The 19,199-nt window shown below is 44.7% G+C and overlaps 1 protein-coding gene across 2 annotated transcripts in view; it reads right to left on the reverse strand.

Moving 5' to 3' along the window:
• Positions 1-19,199, reverse strand: part of TGFBR2 (transforming growth factor beta receptor 2) — a 169,534-nt gene that overhangs the window by 28,575 nt on the left and 121,760 nt on the right. For both annotated transcript variants that reach the window (XM_086942112.1, XM_086942111.1), the window contains exons 10-11: positions 15,026-15,813; positions 11,918-12,059 (exon numbers count right to left, since the gene is read on the reverse strand). In XM_086942112.1, the coding sequence (XP_086798238.1) occupies positions 11,918-12,059; positions 15,026-15,813 (930 nt within the window). The remainder of the gene's footprint in view (positions 1-11,917; positions 12,060-15,025; positions 15,814-19,199) is intronic.

The raw sequence follows: 19,199 nt of genomic DNA on the forward strand, positions 1-19,199 counted from the left end.
TATTGCTTGCCGACAATCTTGCGGTTTTGTAGCATTGCTGATTTTTTTTTGCCTTGGTGTGTATCCCCAAGTTGGTGGTTTGCACCCAGACATGGGGCGAGGTCACTCTTCCAGAGAGAGTGAAGGTGCCGCTCAATGAGTGACCGAACAAGGCTGAAGCTGGCGCGCCTGGCTTTGTTCGTGTGTCAGTTCAGAAGGGGTGTGGCTTAGCAGGTGAGAATGCCCGCCCCCTTTTGGGGCGGCGGCAAAGCCTGAGTCCATACTGTACGTTATCCTGTACTTGTAGAGTGGTGGGATAGCTTCCAATCCTTCTGGAGTCATTACAGGTGGCGCTGGATGTTTGGTTTGAAGATTCTGTAGGTGTAATACGACCTTCTTGGAGACATTGGGGTGCGATGCATGAGGGCTTACACATACAAGGTTAGTTTGTTTCTGTAATTGCACAGCTGATATAAAAACGATGCAATGGAATGTGATCCAGAAACATTTACAGTAGTAAAAAGTGATGTAAACCTTTACATCCATTACATCTTTGCTTTATCAGTGTTTCCCTACATTAAAGGTGTACTCCCAGGTTGGTGTCTCAAGTTTTCTGTGTCGTAGCTACTCATGCCAGAAGAAACTGATAAGGTCTGACAATTCCAAATGTCTTGATGGCCCTGTTCAGAATCTTCATATTCTAACTTTTTGGGCTAGACAACTCAGGGCCGATTCACAAAGGTAAAGTTAGACAAAAGTATAACTTTACAATTTACTGTATTCACAAAGGGCATTTACTACCCGTAAATGCCCTTTGGGAATACCAAAAGTCGTAATAATGCCCTTTTTGAATACCGAAACTCATCAAGTTAGACCTTCCTCTAACTTTACATTTGTGAAATGGGCCCTCAATTTTTAAGTGAAACTAAGACTGATTTGCATATGGCTGGTGTAGCATCCTGCTACAATAACTACAGACACCATCAATTATAATTACTGGAGCTTTATTACTATGCATCCATCCTTATCCCTGTCCCTACTCTAACTGCTCTCGTTCCGGTCCCTGGCCCCTCCTGTTCCTGTTCCTCCCTCTCAACTCCACCCCAACCACTAGACCACATTGTACAATCTGACATCTCCCCCCTTCTTAACAAACTGAACTTAATTTCCACAGTGTTCGCAATTCTTCAGTCCACCACACGGGTTGGCGGACAACTTGTTCTTCGAGTATCAGTAGCGTCGAATCCGTGGGGGTCCTGACGTTGATCACTCTTTCCGGCGTCTTAGCCAAAGCATCCTTGACTACCGGATTGCACTTCTGAGAGTGTGACCCATTGTATATGGGCGGCTTATTATCCAGTTCCGCAGTTGTCATGGTTCTTTCATGTTGTGTGACTGCTGCTGGCTCAACTCGGCAGTGGCAGTCTGCGTGCCTTGGTGACTCTTGTTCTGTTGACGGTTGATCTTCTTTAGGAGTGGATAATGTTCCGGTCTTCTTCCAAACTCCCTCCTGTAAGGTTATCTCTCTTTGTCTCGTCCGGTTGGGAGCAACACTGTTCATCTGTACACCGTCGGGCACGCCAGACGTCAATGTACTATCTGAGGTGGGTGTCCTGTCTTGATTCTTGGCCTCATTTGCTGCCACTGTTCGTTTCTTCCCTTCTCGCTCATGGTTGAGGCTGGCGAGACCCTTGACCACCTGGTCATGTGTCTGTTTGTCTCTCATTTGGTGGCAGTTTGTTTCTGTCACCACGTTCGGTCCTCCCCGTAGGGTGACGGGATAGTCCTTTGCCACTGAATAGATATTGTCCCATCTCTCTGTTCTCCTTCCATCAGTTCTTTTAGTCAACCTCTCTGACCCCATCAGGGGTGACGGTATCTTATTCATGTCTTGAGGTGGCGATGTCTGACGTGACGTGTTGTCCTTTGGTTCTGTTGTGCGTCCGGGTGATTGATGCCATGGCTGTGGTCGGGACCGTGATTTTGTTGACCCAAATGATCGGACAGACATGTCTTCCGACTCGGAGGAGTCGGTTGCCGGTTTCCTCTGAGAACGTTCCTTTGAGGGCGTCGTGACCGATATGTCTATTGAGTTGGCATTCTGGGATGACATGCTCCTGGAGTCGGAGTTGTTTACGGAGCATTTCCGTGGGTATGTTTCCTTTTGTGTCCTCTGTGTTGTTGCTGTGGGGGGATCGTTTACGTCATTAGTTTGGTCTCGGAGCATTTGGTCTTCACCCTTTCCACGGGACATCAATTGTCTCTTCTCCGCTTTCTCGTTGACACAACTGTCTGTAGTGCACATGCCTCTCCCTTTCCGGTGTCTGAGTGGCTTGCTACTCCTCGTGCGGTTGGTTTCTTTTCCTCGCTTGTTGTTTGTGTTAACGTCCGTGTCATTGGGGTGATTTGTCTCACTGCTTGATGCTTCCTCGGACTCATCTGTAGACTTTAGTGCATGGCGGGAGGATGGCCGGGGTTGTCCGCGTGCTGGTTCCCGGCATTGACGGGATAGGTCCCTTCTTCCGTGGGTCATCTTTCTTACCTTCTTGTTGAGCAATCTGCCATCTTGTCCATGGATGTGATTTGTCCTGCTTGACACGTCATCTGTTTCATAATCGTTCTCGTCATCAGTTGACGGACTCCTTGAGGTTGAATAACTTTGTGAGGTTGTATCAGTGTCCTCATCTGTTGACTGACTCCTTGAGGTTGAATAGCTCCATGAGGTTGCATCCGTACCGCTTTCGCGATCCTGATTCATCCTTGTCTTTTGTGATGGTGACTTGGAGTGTTCCATGACGTTCTGTCTCTGGATTCTTGACTCGGATTCACACTCCCTCTTTTCAGCTTTGTTTGTTTCCTGTGCCTCTCCCTTAGGCATGAGGGGTGCCTCTTTCCAGACATCCATGCGTCTTGCATTTGATTGCACGTCTTTCGAGAAGTCTTTTGCTTTTATTCGCACTCCAGCCTCGGCCCCTCTGATGATTCTCTTTAGCGACCATTGTTCCTGAAGAATCTTGCGCTTCGTGTCTGCGCTTGAACAACCTTCGATTATTCGGAGTCGAACTGCTTCCTCATTAGTAAATGTGTTAAAGTGGCAACAGGGTACCAGACTTAGTAACCGGGTAATGAATCTCGGCAGTGGTTCTCCTGGTTCCTGCCGCGCTGCATGGAAAGCGATGCGAGCATGATCCACTTCCACCAGTGCATGAAAATGGGCACGTAGCTTCACTTGGAGTCTTCCATAGCTCTCTGTGTCCCTTTTGGGAAATGATCTGATTAGGCGACGGCCCTCATGACCGACTAGCTGGAGGAGTAGTGTCAGACATTGTCCATCCCTTTGTTCATCGATTGCATCAAGAAAATCGTCCAGGGAGTCCAGCCACCGATTCCATTCGAGACCCAGATTCCGAGTGTCAGTCTGTGTCACTGGGGGTGGCACTTCAATACAGGGATTAGACCGTTGAGTTGCTTTTCCTGCTGCCATGAGGGAGGAAGATTCTTGACTCTGATTCCAGGACTGTTCACTCTGCTCAATTGTTTGTCTTCACTTGGTGCCAAATGTCTACTTTGGCGCTTGTCTTTGCTCGTACTTCTTACATTCGAGATCTGCGTTTGTTTGTGCTCGCTGACTTCAGAGCTTGTGGTCGTCCGTGCTTGTTTATGTTCAGTGCAGTCTTCGCTTGTTACCGGTACCGACTTGTGCTTGGCGCGCTGTGAATCGTGTAGGTGCCAGTGCTTGTTGCTGACAGTTGCTTTTATTCATTCGCTTCCTTGTCACCGGTATTAGTGCGTGTTTGTGTTCACCGTTTACTTTGCTTGGCTATGGCATTTGCTGGTGTTTATTTCCTCTGGCCGATGCGTGTTCTTTCATTACGCCTGCCACGGCTTGTTCGCTTGTGTGGATCAATGTTTGCTTCTCCTCTTTTGCCAACATCCGTTCATTTAAGGTTGCTAAGACTGATTCCTTATTGTTCATTTGTAGGTAGCAATGCTTGTTTCATTCCTATTACTGGTGCTGGTTTGTTAAAATCACTTCGATTCATCACACTCCTTGTTGCTTGTATCAGTGCTCAATTGTGCTCAAGATAGTCTTCGTTTGTTATTTGTGTTAGCTCGTGCTTGTTTCATTTGTATTTCCAGCATCTGCTTGCGCTTGTCTACAAATTGCACTTTTTGCATGTACTCGTGGTTGTTTACTTGTTTAGTCTCGGGCGTCGACTCGTGCTTGTTTTCTCTTTACCTTCGTTCATGATTATTTATTGTGAACCCTTGCACTTGCTTCTGCTTGTTGTGCTATTGCGGTTTTACTATTGCCTTTATCAGTCTCTTGCAATTACCAATGCTTGGTGGATTGCTGCCACTTTGAATTTATCAACGTTTGTTCGTTTCGATCCACCAGTGCTTGTTTCCTTCAAGACTTGCGGTTGCTCGTGTTTGTTTGATGACTTTCTCTTGCGGTCACTCGTGCTTGTTTTCTTGGTGCACCTCTTGCACTTATCTGTGCTTGTTTTCTTTCATCCTTCCTGCATTTGCCAATGCTTGATACAACATAGGTGCCAATGCTTGTTTACTTGTATTCTGTCAATGTGCGTTCATCGATATAGTCCGTCACTTGCCAGTGTTCATTCAATGTCATCATTTCATTTACCAATGCTTGTTTTGCACTTACCAGTGCTTGTTTTTGGGCCCTGTGGCACTCGCCAATGTTTATTTGCAATTTCAGGTCTTCTGCCTGACCTCAAAATGGCCGCCGATGATCCCTCGCAGGGGATTGGACACTGCTGCCTGACTCCAAAATGGCCGCGCGGGAATCTCGTTTTCGACGGGATTTCGGCCGTTTTTCGTTTCTTCACCGGAGTTACTGCATTTCTCAGTGCTTCCACTTACCGGTTGCAGCCAGGATCCACCGCTGGAGTCAATACTTCAGGTAGGGCAGCTTTCCTTGACTTCTGCCGCCGGGGTGGGCTCCCGCCTTACTCAGCGCTCTTCGCGCTTCTCAACACCGACACCCTGCCAAATTACACGCATCTGGCGTGAGGGTTTCTCCTTCCGATCACGGGCATTCAGGCCCCAGTTCTCCGGCGCTCAGTCGCGCTCCTCAACCGGTCCTTCAGGGAGCGATTCTCCCACCGCTGGGCACCTATTCCAGGTCTCTGGGGTCTAGCAGGGTCGGAGTGGGCTCCCGACTCCTGTCTTTATGAGGGCCACTCACTGCACACACCGCCGGCGTGATTCGCGTTTTGAGCGCGAAGGGCTCTTCTCTGGCACCGAGCGTTTCAGCGCTCTTTTCAGTCGCTCCTCTCGGCTCCCTCACGATCTGCAGAGGGGTCGAGTGGCCTGCTGATGGCCTCTTCAGTCGAAGCAGCAGTTCAGTCACGCTCGACAGCTCGATTTAGGCTGCTGCTCGGGACAGGGTATTTTCACAAGGTGCTGGGGTCTGTGGGTTTTGCTAATCCCACCCTCGTCGCCAGTTGTAGCATCCTGCTACAATAACTACAGACACCATCAATTATAATTACTGGAGCTTTATTACTATGCATCCATCCTTATCCCTGTCCCTACTCTAACTGCTCTCGTTCCGGTCCCTGGCCCCTCCTGTTCCTGTTCCTCCCTCTCAACTCCACCCCAACCACTAGACCACATTGTACAATCTGACAGCTGGCAGACTTTAATGATGGCAGTGATAAGATAAAAAATTAAACTAAATGCTACCAGAGAAGTTCCCAGCGCATATGACTTATTAACACCACAAACTGAATCGCCTCTCAGCTTATGTAATATAAGAAATCGTCTTTAATATTGTCCAAATGCATTTTATCAACCTCTGAAAGAATAAAATGCAGTCATTCCTCAAAAAATGTACACCAGTGGGTTCCAGACAATTCAAATATGAAACAGGCATTCAACCCAAACAACAACCTTGCCAGCCAAGAAGCTTGATGGCAGCATTAGGGGCGGGCCCGTGACTGGCCTTCCAATGCTTGTGGTCTGACATTTGCTGCCGCACATGGTTGTTCTGCGCACCTCACAGCTATGCTTATTGCACTATGCCAGCTCCAGCGCTGAAGAGCCCTGGGAAGATGTATCTGTATTTGCATTTGTAATGTATAGAAAGCAGCAAGCACCCTGTGTAGGGTACCTTGCTGCTGAAAGCCCAGAAACCGACACAAGTACAAAAACACCAATGCAAGAGAGCTAGTCAGTCGACCGACTACAAACAGGAAACAGCCTGGTCTTGAGTCACTGCCTACATTTCAACTAATTCCATTTGGCACATTGCAACAAGTTCCACCTAGAAGCAGCTGCTGGAAAAGGGACCTCTTGCCCAGAGTTTCAAGCTGGCATTTGGGAACTGCCAGGCAGAACTGGCTTTAGATCTTAACGAACAGGTGGGGATGTATCAACTTAGGCGTGTTGATCTCTGTGGCGTGTGCACTGCCTTGTGCACAGCACATAGAGACATACAAAAGATACACTCCTTTACCGGCAGCCAGTGCAGGGTAGCCAAGGTAGGTGTAGTAGGAGCCCTTGAGACTGAGCTCTGTAGATCTCTGTCAAGTTACACAATAATGTGGGTGTCAATAACATGTCAAAAGTGAATGAATAAGATGGGCTGAGTGTTCACATACTTTGAATGACAATTGTGACCAGACTGATGCCTGAGGGTCGACCATGAGATTCCTTATCCTTAAACTGTGAATAAACTTTGCTCTTCACACTTTTCGCCCTGCTTGTACATCAAAGCTTTTGAAGCAGAGTTAAATGGATACGCATGTGCTGTTGGTACTACCAAGGCATGGGGGTTTAAGTCATTTCCATAACTATAAGTGCATTACACATTTTTTTCCTAGTCACAAATCTGTTCGCAGAGCATTTTGCTGAGAGCTGTTGGCATAAATCATCCTTGCTCAACTTTACAAACATGGCGTCCTGCATCACCGTGGAACATGAGACATGGAGCATTCCTCGGTGTGTGCCAAGCAAACAACACTGGTGGAGGACCAGTGAAGGGAAACAGCTCCATCCTCCAAGCAGAATATAAGTAAGCACTGATGTGCACAAAGAGAAAATAATAGGTGAATGAAGCCAAAGTGGGCACACTGGCAGGAACAGGTTTTCTTTCTGGCATTAAAAGCAATGCTACTGAGCATGGATAGTTAATGAATGAATGAAGAAGTGACCCTAAAGCTGGGATTAGAATAGCCCTCTCTAGAGTAATGCCAATATCAGATTAATTCTAAAGAAGGCAAGGTGGTCACTGTGTGTCGGAGCGTAGAGCAGCCAATCTGCCTTGGAATGATAAACAGGCATTGGCAACACCAATAGGTCTGACTTGAATTTTGAGTCCTGATTAAAAGGCTTGCTGCGCTGAAAAAAAACTACGTTTTCTATATGTAATATACATATAAGACAGCAGGTTTACTGTGTGATGATTCAGTGTACTTTGAGAATTAAAATAGTCCCTCTATAGAAAGCAAAATGTAACACCAAACAGCCAACAGCATGAGGTGGAACAAAATACTTTTCAAGGTACATCCAAAGCATACACAATGTAAAGAATTGGTAACAATAGCTCATGTAGACAATTGTGCTTTCAAGGCAGACATAAAAAGCGGCTAAATAGGAGTCAGTCGGGGCATGAAGAAGGTTGAGACGAGGAGCCATCAGGGAAAAACAAGTTTTATGGATGTGATTCCTAATGGGAAACAACCTTTACAACACAACCATTAATTCGCACTACACTTACAACGCAGGCATTACATCGCAACATCCTTTACAACGCATGACACTACAACTCGGGCATTAAAAATGCATACCATTACAACGCATGACACTACCTCGCATGTCACTACAACGCAGGCATTACAACGCATACTATTACAACTCTTACCACTGGAGTTAGAATAGTAATTTTAAACCCCTAGACTATCCAACACTTACCCTACTGTTGCACGCCCTGGAGTTTGAATAGTAATTTTGATCCCCACACTATCCAACACTTACCCTACTGTTGCACCCCCTGGAGTTAGAATAGTAATTTTTACCCCTATACTATCCAATACTTTGCTTAATTGCAATGTAATGGTATGCGTTTTAAAGGTAGTATGCGATGTAATGCAATGCGTTGTAAAAGTAGTTTTTTTAAATGCGACGTAGTGTCATGCGATGTAATGGAATGCATTGTATAGGATGTTGCGATGGAAAAACTGTGTTGTAAGTGCATGCGTTGTAAATGTATGCATTGTAACGTCATACATTCATTCCTAATATATATAGAAACTGATAAAACGGCGAACAACCTTTACAACGAAACTTTTAGAACGCACTACCATTACGAAGCAACCATTACAACGCAAACCATTACAACGCATTGCGCTGGGGGGCGCTCTAGGATAGGGAATAGATTTAATTTACTATCCAACACCTTACCTACTATCCACGGGGACTGGAGTTGGAATAGTAAATTAAACTATTCACTATCCAGCACCCCAAAGCGCTATGCGTTGTAATGGTATGCGTTGTAAAAACTGCGTTGTAACGGCATGCGTGGTAAAAGCATGCGTTGTAATGTCATACATCCTGATAAAACTGACCTACGCATTTGAGTTCCTCGACATACGCGGATGGTCCATGGAAAATGTCCAAGCATTGAAATATTTGACTATCAAAATAAGTGACATTATAGCAAATTAAACAGTCATGTGGACCTGTTGAAGGTGGGCGTTGTCAGGTTTTTGGTGAAGCTATCACTTCATGTAGCAACAGTGGTTTCCACTTTCTCCTTGGGTTTGGGGGAGGGTATAGATTTGGAGCATCGTGATCCGAAGGTCATCAAGAAAAAATAAACTGACTAGTAATCCTACTGAAGGGTTTCTTGGTCTCTTCGCCTCCCATAAAGAAGCCTTGTCAGCAGGTCCTGAGGTTGCTGCAGTATTTACTTTCACATGCTCTGGTCAGAGCTTGCATGACTAATTACAAGGCTTCCACACTCTCGTGGTTTTAAAGCAGAATCTTTCTTTTTTGGGTACCTTTAATTCTGCCGGATATTCCGTTTGATCCACTGCAAACTCTAAATTACTGTAGACAGCGAAGCTTTGTATGAAAGGGATTAGGCAGGAGATGACAGGATCCTAGTACTTTCTTTGACAACTGCGCAAACCCACCCGGAAAGGGACAGGGAGGCGGATGTGTGCACAGACAGGAAGTGAAAGCAAGGAAGCAAGGCTGACGATTAGAATTAAAATTGGCTTATTGTGATACTCTTACCTCAAAGAAATGAAAACAAATCTATCTGCCACAAAAACATGCAAGAAAGCCCAGTGTGCTAATATCCCTGTTGCTGATTAGCCACATGTGACCCAAGACAGGCTACATGCACAAAAGGGCTAAGGACAGGAAAATACTTTCTAATGTGACATTTTCAAAATTGTCATACAAAATCTGCCTTTACCATTGAAGAGGGTTTATCATTACAGTTTCATAGAAACTAAACATGACATAGCCAACAGCTCCCAATTAGAAAGTACAGCGTATTAAATGTAATAAGTAATCCACAATGTTTTCCTATTGGAGGACAGACCTAACAAAAGTGAAAAACGAGTTTAGGTTTTATCAGTACCAGGACATGTACAACATGTTTTGAAGGGCTACTTAAGTGGGTTGCATAATAAGTGCTGCAGACCCACTAGTAGAATTTAATTCACAGGCCTTGGGTATATGGTGTACCACTCTACAAGGGACTTAAAAGGAAATTAAGTATGCTAATCAGGTGTAAGCCTAACAAACCATGTTTTAGGTAGAGCGCACAAGCACTTTAGCACTGGTTAGCAGGCCTAAGGCCAGCAAAAACAAATTCATCAAAAAGTGGAGGGAAAAAGGCAAATCGTTTGGGGTGACCCTGCAGAGAGGGCCAGGTCCAGCATAGGGTGACATGGGCATTCTTTTTAGAACTTTCATGAGACAGTGATAAGCCTGAAGGATGCTAGTCTGTGGAGCTATCTGGGAATCGGTGATGACGGGGACTAGGTTGTTGCAACCATCCAGGTTGGAGAGAACCAAGACTTGCACAATGATTCAATACCTTCTTTTTGCAGGTATGGTTTAATCAGCAAAAGAAATATAGCTGGAACTAGACCCATATATAATAAAGTATTTTTATCTAAGGTAAACCAGAACATGTCAAAGGTACCTCTGGTGATTCTTATCCGAAGCCATGCTTAGCTTCAAATTCAAGTTTAGCGCCATTATCAATCCAAGCCCCTGTTAGGGCTGGTGAGTTTGTGTTTATATGTGTAGTTCAGTATTAAAATGCATATGTCTTGACTATGTATGTGCAAAATTGAAATTTTGAAAGACTGGTGAACAATCTTCTCAACTTTATGAAGTTGCAAAGGTTTTCCCCTTTGTAAATTTCCACCTTTTAGTAAATATTCCTACAAAAACGGTTTCCACAGAAAAAGACCTTGTACAGAAGCTCCTTTTGCAAAAAGAAAGTTGTGTGTGGCAAAATAGGTTTTTGCATGGATCATTTGTCCATAAAACCCTTTGCCACCTTTGTGAAATTCAGAAAATTTGCAGATGAAATCCTTTTTAGATTTACACACTTAGGGCCCGATTTAGATTTCGACGGACGGGTTACTCCATCACAGCGGTGATGGACATACCGTCCCCGTCCGGTGAAATATAAATCCCATAGGATATAATGTGATTTATTTTTCAGAGGATGGGATTTCCATCACCGTTGTGATGGAGTAGCCCATCCGTCAAAATCGAAATCAGGTCCATAGTCTTAACCTGAGAGACGGTGGTGTGGATGTGTCGCGGTCTGAAATGGAGAGTTGTCATAGTTTTATCGTGGCATGCAAGGTCTACGTGGTCTCTTCTGCTTCTTGTCCTCATGGGCATCCCCACCATTGTATCAGGTCTACAATGCTGCTGTTTAATTAGTAGGCAGATTTGCCATCAATTTGATCCAATATTCAAAATACTGATTGATACTTATTGGGAACTTTGTAAGCATAATTATTAACATCCCTGTTCATGTACAATGTCGATCTGACATTTGCCATTCGTGAGTACTGCAAAGGACATATGTCATCATGACCAACCATAATGGCACTTAGTGCTTCGACTTAAGAAGGATGAAAGGCTGAGTAGGCCCTGCTGAGAGTCAAACTAATCACCTGCAAATCACACACAACTACCAGTAACAGGTACCTAACCTATGAACCATTATAAAAGAAATAATCTACACAGACACAAAACCTATCCGCGTGAGACTTGAAATCTACTCTCCTTGGCTTAGGTTTACAGTAGATTTCTTACTTTCTTAGAGTTCACACAGAATCTAAGCTTTACTCCTGAAAAACTCCAATGGATAACATTTACTTATGATGATTGTGCACTAACTGTTAAATTTGCACAGCGAATAAGGTGGATTGATACATTTTGCACAACTAACGGTTTTAAACTCATTTTCAAACACTTTTCCCCACAGAAGAAACTCTCTCCCCTATACTCCTGTTAAATATGAAATGAAAACATTCCTTCTCTTCCCAACCCTGGGAAGTCACTTACTCTTGTTTTTTACAGGAGTAAATGTAAACTTGTTTTGGATGAGGGAAACTACTGGTATAAAGAATATGAACACCAAAAAACTCACACCCACAAACCACTCCTGCATGGTGCCTTACCCTGAAACACTCATTGATCTTCCCCAAATCCTTGAGTTACATTGGTGGAAAATCCATACACTGATATTTATTTTACCGGAGTAAGTGAACCTAATGATGGGTATGTGTCATATGCCCTTATTATGTCAATCAGTATGCAGATTTTTTTTTACCACAATTTGTGTTTTTTGCATGTAACTATGCACTGGGCGGTTCCCTTTGTATTAGGTAACAATGATGACTGGCAATCAGGACACCTTGCTTACCTCCAATAGAATTGCAGCGGGAGGTCAGCTCCCAGAGGACCAGCGCCATGGAGTACACGTCCGTCTGCTTAAACGACTCCAGGTTCTCCAAGTTGATTCGGGATTCCAGTACTTCCGGGGCCATGTACCTGGCTGTGCCCACCTGCAGAGAGGGGCAACAAAGTGACCCAAAGTCAGTTCTGACAGATAGGCGCATGCAGTGGACCAGGAATTTGTTCCTGGCAAAACTTACATAGCTCAAACCTCTGTGCTTGTGAAGATCTAGTGGAGCCTCCAGTGAGTCAGACCATAGAATAGGACAGACCTGGCCCCAGCCCTTCCTCCCTACCCCCTTCTTCAGAAGCAGCGGCAGGGCTGACATGCTTCATGGTTCCCTGCTTTTACGTAGTTTTGCTCTGGCACTTGTGTAAAACTGAAGTGGCTTAGAGGAACTCTGGGGGAACTATATTTCTCTAAGTTAGTTCCTCTGTAGTTTATCTTTGACATTAGGAAGTTTTGTAACTCGGCTCCTGAGCTGTACTGGAACAACACAGAAGGTGGGTATGATGCTTACCTGATCTACTGCTGTGTAGATAGAAGCTGTAGGTTTACAACCTGCTTGTGCAACTTTTACTTTCTCTCAATGCCTATTTGGCCATCAATCTAAGAGCCCTGACGAAGTGCCCTTTTGGCACAACTGGGAATGAAACGCGTTGGCTGTGTGCTGGTTTTTATAGATTACTTGAATAAAAAGAAGCGCTTTTTTGGACTCATTGTTCACGTGTCTACTTTCAACGAGTGCACCTTCCATTCTTCTATGAAAATTGTGACCTGATTTGTACCTTTGGACGATGGGTGCAGGAAGCGTTTTGCACCAACCTTTGATTGTTGATTGTACATGTGCTCTGGTTGAGCTGAACCTTGGCCTGTCGTTTGTCCTTATTTGTTAACAATTTGACTGGGATGTACGTTGTTACGACGCGTGGTATTACCACGCGTACCGTTACAACGCGTATTTTACAATGCAAGTCGTTACCACGACTTGCGCTGTAGGGGTGCGGACTTAGGAATAGTTTAATTTACTATTCCAATACCAGCCTACGTACTGTAGGGAAGGTTTTGGAATAGTAAATCTACTATTCCTTGTCATTTAGCGCCCTCCAGCGCACGTCGTGGTTACGACTTGCGTTCTAAAATACGCGTTGTAACGGTACTGCGGGGTAACATCTGCGTCGTAAAGGATGTTCCCCATTTGACTGCAGTAGATTTCAATCCAAATGTAGCTAAGCTCTGTACAAAAGCAGCTGTGTGTGCATTATGTTGATTCATTTGCATGCCACTAGGTGTCACTGCTGCAGCCACATATGCCACAGGGACTCAAAACTTTAACAAGAACCTCCGCATGCAATGAGTAACTATCTGGGGTTTTCATTTTGCATCCTTGGATAACCGAAGCCCATTGAGATAAAGTCATTATTTTGGGATTGTAGTTTTCACTGACTGTGAAAGTCAGCATTAGAGAGCAGACCTCTTCCACTAGACCTAGAGACCGTCTCTCTTCCCTACACAGACCACATTCAGTGGCTCGGATCTGCCAAGAAAGTCTTGGGTAAGATCCAAGCTTTCCACAGCTGGCCCAGCCAATGCAATGAAGTTGCTATGCATGCAACCCACCCAAAACAAAGGAGAATTCAAACTAATGCAGACTAATGATAAAGCCTCCCTTTACAACTTCAGAAGATGCCTTCTGAGGTAAGTTACATCAACTGGCAGTGCACTTGAATGCCACTATTTGAATGTAACAGCCTGTGGAAGCACAGGACTATGGGAAGCACAGGCGGGCAGGGGCCACGCCCCCGACATGCTGCATCCACTCTATGAATATCCAAAGATGAGGCCCAGGAAATAGGTTGTCCCACCTCAATGACCTGCTCTTAATCCTGAGTCATGAGTCAACAGTGGTGCAGACCTGAGCCTGTCATCTAATGGAAACTCTCCACCATGTGGGTTCTTTCTTTCTCTGCAGCGTGTCATCGAATAGAAACACTCCACCATGTACGTTCTTTCTTTCTCCACACCGTGTCATCGAATGGAAACCCGCCACCAAGTGGGTTCTTTCCTTCTCTGTAGCGTGTTATCTAATGGAACCCCGCCGCCATGTGGGTTCTTTCTTTCTATGCAGCGTGATATCTAATGGAACCCCGCTACCATGTGGGTTCTTTCTTTTTCTGCAGTGTGTCATCTCATGGAAACCCGACACTTTGTAGGTTCTTTCTTTCTCCGTGACTGTTTTTTTTAGGGGACACTTTTCCTACACCATTCGCATGGAGGAAACTGGATCTCCGCCTGTCTCCCTAGTTCAATGGAAAGCAATGGCTTTCCTTAGTCTGCACCTCTTCAGGTGGGTGGATTAAACTAGGCGTCTTGTCTCTAGTACTGCGCTGGTCCCTTTGCAGTAAGGGGTGTGAGCAGGCCCTCTGCCCTGGGAAAACACAGCATCACCAAAAGCATTTGTATTACACTGGATTATGCACCATTATAAGATCTTTCTCTAAAAGACTGATAAACACCATTATTAATAAATTAATGATCCGGCTGAGATTTCCATCAGAGTGTGGTGCCGTCAGAATCCAGGGGAAACTCGCTTCCCAACGAGTCAGGAAACTGTGCTTACTCCTTTTAATATTAATTTCTAAAATGTTCTATAATGTTTAGCTGATTAACTCTTTTTAATTTTTTTTTGCAAACCTGCGAAAAAGTGTGTGCAATAGTTTTGAAAGTTCTTTTAATAAATGTAAATGACATATTTTAAAACGTACTCTAAATTAGTATGGCACATCATTGATGTGGGCACTAACAGTTAAACAAACAACAGCCAGAGTTCATGCAGTGCACTCCCAGGTGATTCATCTTATTAGAGTCCTAGAATCAAGGATGGCTCACGCTGCCTAAGGGTTTTTTTAGCCACACTGTTTATAAATACTGTCAGACTCTTTTCTGAGCCATGTCAAACTCTTCTCTATGTGTGCTCAATGTGTTGTTTTAGGTTTGTTCCCAGAGACTGATTCATGAAATGAGTCACAGGCTAAATCCCTGCAAGTCGCTACTTAACAATGGGACATGACTCACCTGCCCGCTGTTCGCCAGGTCATCCACGGACAGCATTGGATCCAGGTGGAGGGAGAGCCCGAAATCACACAGGCAGCAGGTGAGGTCACTCTTCACCAAGATGTTGGAGCTCTTCAGATCCCGATGAACGATGGGCATTTTGGGTCGCCCGCAGGGTGTGTGGTCGCTGTGCAAGTGGGCGATGCCCTGAGCGAGGGATCCTCCAAGCTTCCAGAGGTCTCCCCAGCAGATGATGTGTCGGGAGAGGTATTCCTGTAGGTTCCCCTTGGAGTGGAAGGCGGTGATAAGCCAGTACTGCTTGCCGCGGTCTGTCTTGCGTTCCTCCGCTGTCAGGAACTGGAGAACGTTCTCATGCTTCAGGTTGATATCCGAGAAAACGTCCTTCTCGTTTTTCCAGGAGGCGTACTCCTCATACGGGAAGATCTTGACGGCCACAGTTTCGTATTGGTCTGAAGTGTTTTGCTTCAGCTTGGCTTTGTACACCTCGGCGAACCGGCCCTTGCCCACCAAGGTGTCCAGCTCGATGGGGAGGAGCTCTGTGTTGTGGTTGATGTTGTTAGCGCACGTGGAACTGATGTCAGAGCGGTCGTCGTCCATCATGATGGCCCGGATGTCACTGCAGTCCATGTTAGGGTGCCTGGACTTGCAGTCCTTCTCCCACTTCCGGTGGAGTTTCTTTCTTCTATTGATGCGGTAACAATAGAAAGCGATAATGACCAAGAAGGCAATTAAGATGGGCGGGAGGAGGCTGATGGGGATTAGCATCGCCTTTGGAATCCCCTTCCATTCTGGAAAGAAAAAAACAACAAGTGAGAATCAGCAAAATAAATTGTAACAGTTTGGTCCAATAAAGAATCAGTCTCCCTACAGAATGTTCATAACTTCTTAAAAAGACATATGTAAGCAGCAAGAGTTTTTTTTATTGTAGATTTCTAAAAAAATATGGCATTGACAATACCTTAATGAACAATGACTTAATGACAATACAGGAAGTGACATCATGTGACCTTTGAGCAGCCCCCGCCCCCTCTCCCGACAGGCTACATTATTTCCTAGCACCTCACCATTTAGTGTTGGATTCTAGTAACGTACTGAAAACTATGGGATTGTTGTGCAGAAATCAAAGTGGTAGACAAAGTGCTATCACTTGAACTTTGACCCGTTGTGAACACCACAGGAAGTGAATTCATCTTTCTTTTCACTGCTGTCCCCATTGATGAGTATTCACCACAATTCCAGGATTAATGGAAGTGACAATATTCCCCCCACTGACATCACAGGATTGACCTGTTGTTCCACCTTTAACCTCTCACCTGCCTCCCATTGGCTGTGGAAAGTTGAACGGAAGTACAAGCAGTGAAAACAGCAGGAATTAAATAGGGCGTCCCTCTGTTTATAGTGGGTCTTATTCACAAAGGTAAATTTACACTTTAGTTATAAGTAAATACAGATGGAAAGCCTGAACCTGGTATATCCCCTTATATGGTTCTGAACCTGGTAATCTGAGGACTGATCAGCCGGAATCCCTGCTTCCACTGGTAGCATAGTCAGATTTCTCTGGCGGGATACAGCTGCCAGAGAAGTCTCTGAGAATCACTGGAAGATGCATGAAATTACCAGGGTACTCTAAATATTACTAGTGCGTCTCTCGAGATATTTTCATAATGGGGCAGAGCAGAAAAGATGTTCAGTATCCTGAATATTGGACATTTGATCAGCTTCACAAAATTAACTGGACATAACTGGAGTCAGAAAATTGCTTGAAACATGCCAATCTACTATTTTTAAAACCCTCTATTGTGGTCACAGTAACTTAGTTATCACCCCTGGCAATTACTTATTATGCAGCCATTGATGTTTGGTTAGGAGTTTTTGACATATGTGGGACAGGGGCAACCCACTGTAACTACTGGAGTCTTATAATCCTTAAACCTAGAAATTAAAAACCTCTTTTTTTTCCTCTATTTCCTTAGCATACGCTACACATTTTTGCTGGCACTTTGGTAAGACATGATATTCTGCAGAATGGCCTGTCTGCCAGCAGGGGTCAACACAGAGAAATATTTAGATCGAACTTACAGGATAGTGAGCCAATGCGCTCTCTGTTGCGAGGCATATTGTGGCTTACCAAGAAAATCGAGGGGCTTGAAACTCACACATTGCTTATCATTGGTTGGCTTTTCTTGTCACTTGCGTTTTCCTGCTTCTCATTCGTCTCCCAGCTTTCAATCTTGTGTTTTTCCCTCCCTTGCAGCATTGCCTTTTTACAATCTCTTTGATTGGCTGGCATTGCCGTTTCCACAGCGTATTACTTTTTTGTTTTGTGTGAAGCACTCCATGCGTTTTCAGGCCATCTCCCTTATGTACGACTCTCGCCCAGTTCTCTGTATTTTTCTCTGCTGCCCAACTCCTTCTAGCCACCCCCTCCCTCTTGCCCTCGTCTGTGTGCTTCTTTCATTCTTTCTCCCACCTGTTCCATCTCTCTTGCTTTCCCCTCAGCCCCCATGTTTCTTTTGCTCCCGCGCTCTCCACGTGTTGGTTTTGTTTCCTAATAGTTGAGACCTATTGGCTTTGCCAATGCTTGTTTTTCAATCGGTCTGCTGTGGAGAGCACCTCAGTGAACAGACTACTATGTGCTCAGCAATCAAGGAATACTAAAATCGAGACTCCTGTGATTCCCTAAAGAGGTTTTGATGTGTTATAAAGATGTATATAGCTCTCTGTTGCCATTATATGGCCTTGCAGCAAATTGCCAGCAATGCCGGAGTTCAGATACTTTCATGTCCTGGTCTCAGGATTTAGTTCCAGACTCGAGTCTGACATTTTCACCACAACTTGGGTATTCAACGAAGGTCCCATCGGGCCAGGTCCATGTCAACATTTTAGGCTATTCATATAAAATGAATGTATATTCTATCACTCTGAAAGGAAATAATTTACTTTGTGCAGGGCTTTAAGTGGGATTTAAAAACTGGTTGGGGGGTCTCTCAAAGGGGCGTGGTCGATTTAATGAAGGGCTTGGCTTAAAACACTCAACTAAAAATCTGTGCTTAGCATAGTGTGCCACCGACGCATATTTTGCTTCTTATGTCATTGTATCCAGATATAAAACACAACAAGTAGCATTACACCTAGAAGTCAGGGCTGTTGGCTTTGTCAATGGTTGTTAGTTGCATAAGATAAATAAGCAACAACTATGGCTTCGTTGTATAAAATATTTAAAATGCTTCATTTCTGTAATAATGAGACTATGAAAGAACTAGAACGAGTCACTTTGAAGTTGCATCAAAGGCAATGACGGGTGGCACTGCTAAGTTAAGAGTTTTTTTCAGCCTGAGGGTGAGGGTAAAAATGAAGAACCCGATAGGGTTCCATCTCAAAACTTGCTTTTTAGAACTGCTGGTGCTGAGCACCGGCTGGACCTGGCCCACATAAAGCCCTGACTTTGTGCTTTTACTGAAAATCTGGTACAGCATGGGTGTCCTGGAACTACCTTGGATACCCCTGTTCCAGTCAGACTTTAAATCGGTCTTACAGCTACCACAGAGTCTGAATACAGAGCCAGAGGGGAATAAAGGAGAAGCATTGGAGGAGGATGTAGCATCAGTACGTAGGTGTGACGTCATTACGCCCGGACGCCAGTCAGTGTAATTGAAACCAATTACCGCTGGTTATCCCGGGGGCGGGGCCAGGAGCAGCTGGCTGCGATGTTCCGCTCCACGTTAAACACAGACAGGAAACCACATGTCTGATACTGTAATGTTCGTTTGTCTTCCTGCCATGGCGACCCGAAGAGTCTGCTTTCACTTAAATGGAAACACGGATATAAAACAAGGGAGCAGGAATGGAAAAGCCTCTGGCGCTCAAAGTGTTTTTATGTGTTGCTTGGTATATTAGCTCACTCATTTAATGCACGAGTGTTCGTTAAAAAGGAGGCACTATGGAGGTGCCCGTAGGGAGCCTGGGACCCTATATTTACTGAAAAACATGGAAAGGTATGCCCACTACAGGTAAGTAAGGTGTGCCACCAAGGTGGCAGGATATAACGGGTAGTATGGAAACATAGCATAGCCAAAGGAAGGCATGAGCAAAATTTAAATTAAACTGGCCAAATTTGTGAAAATACCATAATTGTGTTACATGAAATTATGCAAATTTGTGTAATTTTACTTCA

The sequence above is a fragment of the Lissotriton vulgaris genome, chromosome 10, assembly GCF_964263255.1.
Source record: "Lissotriton vulgaris chromosome 10, aLisVul1.2, whole genome shotgun sequence".
Taxonomy (NCBI): Eukaryota; Metazoa; Chordata; class Amphibia; order Caudata; family Salamandridae; genus Lissotriton; species Lissotriton vulgaris.